General features: G+C 32.9%; 1 protein-coding gene across 2 annotated transcripts; it reads right to left on the bottom strand.

The window, feature by feature from the left end:
- Positions 1-2,882: 2,882 nt before the first annotated feature.
- LOC114178147 (putative methyltransferase PMT2) lies at positions 2,883-7,552 on the bottom strand. 2 transcript variants are annotated; one of them, XM_028063882.2, is made up of 7 exons: positions 7,465-7,552; positions 5,808-6,459; positions 5,462-5,672; positions 4,987-5,281; positions 4,368-4,739; positions 4,046-4,123; positions 2,883-3,518 (listed from the first exon to the last, which is right to left on the bottom strand). In XM_028063882.2, exons 2-7 carry the CDS (start codon positions 6,450-6,452, stop codon positions 3,287-3,289), a joined length of 1,833 nt encoding a protein of 610 aa, XP_027919683.1. In that variant the 5' UTR covers positions 6,453-6,459; positions 7,465-7,552; the 3' UTR covers positions 2,883-3,286. The 2 variants fall into 2 exon arrangements, with proteins under 2 accessions (XP_027919683.1, XP_027919682.1); XM_028063881.1 differs by lacking the exon at positions 7,465-7,552 and adding an exon at positions 7,220-7,458.
- Positions 7,553-8,183: the final 631 nt, after the last annotated feature.

Below are 8,183 nucleotides of genomic sequence, written 5' to 3'. Positions count from 1 at the left end.
TAATTGCATTTTCTCCATAATTTTTCTAGTTTTTCAACCTGTTGATCCTATTTCTTAGTTAATTGAATTATACTAATACAATTGCATGATTCTCTATTAAGTGATTTTAATCTGTTGATTATGTTTTTAATATGTTAAAATGTATGTTCCAGGTGTGATAGATATCTAGAAACTTGGTCAATTGAATTCAAACAAGTGTTTTTTAAAAGTCTAAAATTGAACCTAATTTTCAGAAATAGCCAATTCAATCTCCTCCCCCTTCTTGGCTAAGAACATCGTTTACATCTTACAATTGGTATCAAGAGTGGGTTCTTGAAAGTTAATCAAGTTTGATCCTAAAACCTTTTTGAAAAGTCTGAAAACAAGTTTCCTTTTGCAGAAGATGTCTCTATACATAGGCTTTCTATGTTTAGTGGTGTGAATTATCAGTTTTAGAAAATTTGCATGAAAATACTCATTCAAATATGTTCAAACCATCTGCATTGCATAATTCATAATTTTAGTTCTGAAAGGTGTTTTACCAAATAGTTTGTTTAATTTTCTTTTGACTTCTAAACCTATTTGTTTTATTTTAAATATCATATACATATCACCCCCAACTTTTGCAATGTTTGAATGGCCAAACTTACACAAAATAACTACTTAAAACTGACTTCCTTGGATTGTTTCTTTATTGTTTGTTGTGTCTGAAATTGGTAGAGTACCCTCCTTGCATTAGAAGTTCTAATATAACACTTTCTAATTTTAAAAGATTGCATCTGTTTTGCCCTATTTTTGTATTTTTCGTACAAGTTCACACATTTGTCTTTCTTAAACTATGCATTGATACACTATGCTTGCTACTAGTTTTGGTTTTGATTGTGATTTTTTGGATCTTGAGTTATTATACATTCTACATGCATAACTTCCTTTGTTTTAGGTATATAAATTTGTCCCAAGCATTCATATTGCATAAAAAAAATGTTTTAGTTCACTAAGGCATTTTTGTGAATATATGAGTATGATATATTTGTGTATGTTAATATCAAGTATGATATATTTCTAGTGTAGTTATGTATGTTAATATCAAATATGATATATTTCTTTGTTTCGCTATTGATATATTTCTTTGCATGATTATCATGAAAGAGTACTTATATGTTTTATACAAGTATGAACTTTATTGTTTTAGTTTAAATTAGAAAATCCAATTGCATGTGATGAGTGTTTGAGATTGGTAAAGTAGTCTCTTTACATGGTCATTATGAAAGAATTAGGCATCTTAAACCCAATAAGAATGACATTTAAAGTTTATAATGTGTGTGTACTTGATTAAATATGTTTCCCTCTTTTTCAAATAAATGTAGTAGTTTGCCTCTTATTGAGCTCCAATAAGTTCAATCTCACATTCTTCCAATAGAGTATGAAAGAGTAACTCATAATTTAAATCTTTTAATCTTGAGTAGATTACCAACTACCAAAAGAGGATCTAAATTCCTACGTCCATAAAGGATTCTGCACTACAATCAACATTTACTTTCGAGCATGTGCTATGTGTTTTGAACTCACGTAGTAAAAGTTAATGTGAACTTAATCTAATAGTTATAATTATTCTAGTTTTACCCTTTTAAAAATTTGTTCTCATTTAAAATGTTCTTTTATAATAAAACTAAAAAATTAGAAGAAAACTTACACATCATATTATACATTATCTATGTATGTTGTTCTCTAATTTTATATAAATTTCAACTGAATAATATATGAAACATTTAATAAAGTAATATCAGCAATATTTAGGGTATAGTATGCAAATTATTGAAAAGATTTATTCATTCTTGAAGCCGCTGAAGTTGGGAACTCTCTAATTAATCTCATGGGTGAGAGAAGTGAAACCTTTAAAAACAAATATGTTGAATGCGAGAGGCAGAGGTATTAATTGCCCTGCAACTCAAGCAACCAGTCCCAACCAGACACAAAACATTGACAAAACGTCACATTATTTGTTTTACGCCACATTCTAACCAAAAATCAAATCAAGCATGGATAAGAAAGACCCTCTGCCGACCGTGTTATGATTCCATTGAGGTGGGTTGTCCTTCAATTAAAGAAAAAGCTATAAAAGACTAAGTGAGTCATGTCATGGAGTTAGGTTTATATTTAATATTTATTTACTAGGTTGGCTATACTATTGTGGGAGTTGTTTCATTTGTTATTCATTATTAGCTTCAAATATTCTAAACACTGATTTTGCATTTCTATTTAATGCTCGTAATGTGGATATCATTTCACTTACTTTGTTCAAGTAGTGGGTCAATTTTAAGTATTGAATGTGATTTGATGTGCCAGAGAAACTGAGTTCCTGATACCATTTATCAGCATATCAGATAACCTTAAAATCATAACTAGCTCAAATCAAATCCAAGCCCAGTTGATATAATTAACCATTGATAAACCCCTCAATTTGTTCTTTTTCTTTTTGTTCATTGTGTATCTCTTCCCTGTAGAAATAATAAAAACATCGATAAAGTTTAATTCATTATAATTTTTACCATATTCCTTATACGGCCATAAACATATTTGTCACTATATGCATATCCAACTACAGTTAAATTTTCAGATACTCAATATATCTGATATCAGATATCACCTCCTATAACTGCACATCTTACAAACATCTCGAAGTTTTAATTTAACAATTGGAAAATAAAAATAGTAAACGATTTAGCAAATTACCTAAAATGTCAGCAGTTTAAATTTTGTGACAATTCTAAAATACCAAAGTTGATTTAAATATTAAAAAAAAAACTCCTTGAACAAAAACTAAAACAGAGTTTACTAGATATAGAAACTTAACCACAAACTTTGACAAATATGAGGGCAAAAAGGCAAAAGAAGGGTACTCGTTTTAAGAACTAAAACTTAGAGTTTATGTAGGTGTACATATTAAAAGAAGTACAAATATAGGGTTCAAATTATTAAACCTAATGAATATAACTATAAAAAGGAAGTGAGAAAGAGGTTGAGAAGGTGTTCACTTCTGAATGCAACATTGTACAAGATAAGTAACTTACTCCAAAAATTGCCAAGTGGCATAAACCTGAATCATAATAGGTTTGTAGCTTTCTTCATCAATAAATTAACAACATATTAGGTAAGTGACAATTGTGCAAAACTTCTTTAACTTCTAACTCTGTCACTGTTGCAATGCCCAATTGAGCCAAAATACCATATGAATTCTGTGAAAATGGTATGCAGAAAGATACCGGTAGCCAAAGGGCAAACCAGAATTCCAACTTTGGTTCAGTGATTATTGTGTTGATGTGGAATTTCCACCAGTAACCCAATACTGCTTAACAGCAATCAGCACCTTCTCAGGAACAAGAGGACCGTCCTCATGATCAACCATTTTAGTATCCCATCTCATTCCTCCAACTATTTTCTTTACCTTAATTAACACATCCACTTCATCACGGAATATGACAGCTCCTTCTGGTCGCAGAATCCGGTCCATCTCCAAAAGAATATCTTCTGCATTGCATCTGCATTTGGTTTCTCACACACATGATTGAGGCACAGGAAATGAACACACAATTGCTATAAGCAAATTCAACTAAATATCTACTGATTCTGTCTGTTAATGATATACCAAGTCCAAATATCTCATAACCTGAAAATTACTAGATCTACTCAATAGTACATGATTATCTAACAACCATACCACACATGTTAACAGTTACTTCTTCATGAGTCCTATTTTAGACTTCCAATAAACCATTTTACACGCCCAAAATTGACTACTGAATGAAACAAAAAGACAGATATGATCAAATTACCACCTGATTCCCCACATAGCACCATAAAATATCATACAACTTGAGCGAACTTTGAAACCGTGTAATGACAATATATATTAGTCCAGTTCCAATTTTTTAAGCCTATTACCAATTTCAGGTCAAATCATCAAAACTATAATCACAAGCTAAGCAGGCAACAAATAAGGATTAACATGTGACTGCAGTTTCAATTATAAGTTAACAAGTTGAATAGTGACAGAAGAAAAACTTACTTATCCTTGTACAGACTAAAGAGACCAGGAGCATGAATGAGGTCATATGTTCGTGGATATGTGGAAAAGGCTTCACACCTGGGTGAAAAAGGAACCGAAGAAAGATCTTTAACAAAACTAACTGCTAAAAATTTACAAACTAATCACAATTCAATACAAAAAAAAAAAAAAAACATCATATAGCATCAGCAAACAACTTCACATGATATTACATCTATTTTGAGAATTATTAAATGATAGCATGTGAAAATAGTCATCAAATTTAAATAATTCAGACTAAGAGCAGACACGAATGAATTGGGATAAACTTATGAAACCATACCAATCATGATAGATGCCAATTAGTCCTCGCTCATATATCACACCCAGTGTATTTGTCTCAGCTATAGTAGGCACAACATTCATGACCCATAACTTTGAAGAATGGATAGCAGCAGCAAAACTACCCAATCCAGCATTCATATCCATAATGTTACGGTACCTTCCCGAGTCCAACAGTCTATTAATTCTCTTGTAAGCATTTACATGCTTTTTCCACTTTTTGTTGTCATCCTGGTATGTCTCGGAGGAAACTCCAGGAACTGAGCCACTGGCAATTCTAGGAGGAATGGCATAAAGCCTGCTTGGAAATGGCTTCAGATTCCCACCAGAAACTTTAGGACTTGGGGTAATGCAGGCCTCCATTTTCTTATACCTATAGCCACAGAACAAAGCCATTCCAACTCAGTACACCACTTCATTTGAGAACAAAGTTAAGCAGTGCTCACATTTAAAGGACAGAACTATGTATAAATATCAGCTTTTTATCCCATCATTTTATCTTTTATGCATAAATGTACATGTATGTTTGTTTTCATGACTGGTAGAAAAAAGTAACGGGAATATCAACACTAAACCATTAAAATGTAAAATTATAAAACTAAAAAATGAGGCAAACATACCAGACGTCATCGGCATCTGAGGACTTGCAAAATTCTACACTATCATCATCTTGTCTTCTCTGACATGATTCAGAGTCTACAACCTTTTGCCAAATGGCTATTTCAGCCTTCTCTGACCTCTTCACCCAGCAAAGTTTCTTAGCAGTCTCTTCAATCTTTCTTTGTTCTTCCTCAAGGTCTTCCTTAGGTCTCTGCCAGGCTTTGTAGTTAACCTTCCAATTGATTGGAGGACCCGAGAGCACCCAATAACCACCAGGTCTTAGTACTCGATCAACTTCCATCATATATATTCCATCTGCAAATGAATAGCCCAAAATGCAGTTTTAAACAGTTGGTATCACAAATAAAACAATGCAAGTTCAAAAATCAATCAGAAGCAGGAGAAACAAGAATGGGAAAGCAGTGCCAGTGGTTTCTTATTTACAACAAGTAGATTATATATTAGAGAAGCTAGTATATGATGTGAAGTTCTTACTATTTGCTCCCCAAGGTATCAAACAGCGAGAACAATGAGCCATGTCAAAGGCTCTAGATGGATAGGGCAACTTTATGCTCCCCAAAACGCCAATGACAGCAGGGACACCTCTTTCAAGAGCAAACTGAACTTGTGCTTCATGATTATCCCTTGGTGCAAAGGACATGGCAATAACATTTCTGCTCCAAAGATATGCACCCCAGCTGGCAACCTGAGCAAACAACCTGACATAAGAATACATAGCCAAAAAGTAATGATGCAGGAATGCAACTATCACATTAAAATGTACAAGAATGGCCAAAGAGATTTGACAAAATTCATCTGGAATTTGAGATGAAAAATATACCCCACAACCGGTGTCTAGCGCTGTTCTCACTGTCCCATTAGTTATAGGTATCACAGATGCTATTTGATTAATATATTTATCAGCACCTTGAGGAAACTGTGTTCCACCACCAGGAAACTTGAACACATTTCCCTCATATTGGATCCAATTCTGAATAGCCTTCTCTACTGTAAGGCTCTTGTAGGGAGCATTAGCAAATGGAACATAGTCACGGCTCTTCGGCCAAGGAAATGGTGTAACATACCCCTTGGGTGCAGGGATCATACACTTTAACTTCTCTTCCTCTCGGGGGCAGTGTCTCTCTCTATAGATCATGTTTTCCCTAGGAAAGGTCATGGCACGCTTTTGATGCTGACATGGAGTGTAATCAGTATAGCGAGCAGCACATGGTTTAAATGCCTTAGGCTTTGATTCGGCTTCATCAATTTCACCAACTTCTCCACCATGATGAGAGTCAAAACTTAAATTTGGAACTATATCACATTCTGCATTTGTCTTAGTAATTTCCAAAGCTATGCTATCTCCCTTTCCAAAACCACTTCTCTGCCACGCTCCTAATATATAGAAGAAACAGCACAGACCAACTACTATGACGATCTGTACAGAGCTTCTAGTTCTACCATCAGCTGAACTTGTTTTGGCCATTTAGAACCTGAAAAGGGATCAATTCTTATTCAGAACCACAATATCAAGGCTGTAATCCACAACAACCACTCAAGATCTAGCATAAAAATCTCATGTCAAAACAAGATACCTTTTGCTTCTAATGAAGAAAACAGACACGTTGCAAGTTTATGATACAATCATACAGAAAATAAAAAAATAAAAAATCCAACTATTGATCATCAACTCGTCAGTTATTACTTAATTATAACATTGAGGGTAAGAAACTTCAAATCACAACAATAGAAAAAACCAAGCCACTTTCAATCACTACCCTGGAGAAATTATTAACTAGTCAGTAATACACAGTGACCATTGCTGAAAAAGTAAAGAAAAAGAGAGTTTAAAAGTGAGCTCCAGATCTGTTCAACAGTCTGAAGCTTAAGCTCCATAAGTTTCACTTGTTTGTCTTGGCTATCCAACAAGGAAATAGAAGCATTTACACACCACCCACAACAACACCAACTTAAAAGAAAAAACATACAGACATCTTAACTAACCCAGAAGGCGAAAGGAACACAAGGAACACGAACTCCAACAACATACTCACTCGAGAACGAAACCACCAAATTAAGAGCTATACATGAATACCCACGAAAGCTAAGTAATCAAGAACAACTTCATCTACATAATGAAGCATAAAAGACTCAACCTTGGATCCCAAGAAGAAAGAAAGAGAATTCAAAAAGACAAGGACAATAAGTAGAAGAAACGAAGAAATTCTGCTGATAGAATTTAAGATCTCTTACTTAGCATATGAAGATGGGGAAGAGCAGTAGTTTGGAGATCTGGATTCCAAAGAGAGAAGAGTAAAAGAAAGAGGAAAAATGTGTCAAATGTTTCTTTTTCTAAGCAATCAAACAAAGCAATGAATTTCGTACATGCTGCACCGAAGAGAGAGTGGGAAAGAGAGAACAATAAAAACCTACTACGGCTAGAAATGATATACTAGTTCTAGCATAAACTTAAAACATATGACTATACAAAAGTCGACCTTTGTGAATTCCGGAAAAGATGTTTTAGTTTAAACTTCAAAGTTTAATTATGTAAACTCTGTAAGAGGAGATAACTTAATTCTGGTATTGTTAAATGCAGTCAAAAACAAGCATAGTAGGAAAAGTGGGAAAATGAAAAAAGATAAAGCTACTAATCCTTTCTCTGTCATCTGCTGCTAAATTATGAGATTGTGTACACTTTTACTTTATTTCATTTTATATTTTTATTTTTCAGTAATTATTAGTAGATCTTACACACCAATCCCTTGTCCTTCTTCTGTGATTCCTCTGAAAAGATTGGTACATGTAAAGTTTAGGATATATCTTAAAATACAAGGCTCCCATGTCCTAGTTAAATAGTAAATAACAAGAAATAAACAGGGAATAAGTTAATTCATATTAGAGTTCATTCAAAAATAAATAAAAAGTAGTTGAAAGTTGGAAAAAGTTAAATTAATTTATTAAACAAAAATTGGTTGGTAAATTTAATTATTAAATAATAAATTTATATGATTTTTTTTTTACTTTATGGACAAAAAGTGTACTTTTAGCTCATTATATTTAAATTCATTTTACTCTCTCTTGTAATTGTTTTTCTTTTGTCATAAAGATTTGAAATATTATAATAATTAAAGTATATAATTTTAAACCAGAGGAGATAGCAAATAAAGAAAAGGTTTGTTAATTTTTTTTATTTTTGTTAAACAATCAAATAGAA

Source organism: Vigna unguiculata, chromosome 3 (genome assembly GCF_037176805.1).
Source record: "Vigna unguiculata cultivar grain cowpea cultivar isolate G323 ecotype 2 chromosome 3, ASM3717680v1, whole genome shotgun sequence".
Taxonomy (NCBI): domain Eukaryota; kingdom Viridiplantae; phylum Streptophyta; class Magnoliopsida; order Fabales; family Fabaceae; genus Vigna; species Vigna unguiculata.
The sequence above is the reverse complement of the archived record's forward strand: the minus strand, read 5'-3'. Positions and strand labels throughout refer to the sequence as shown.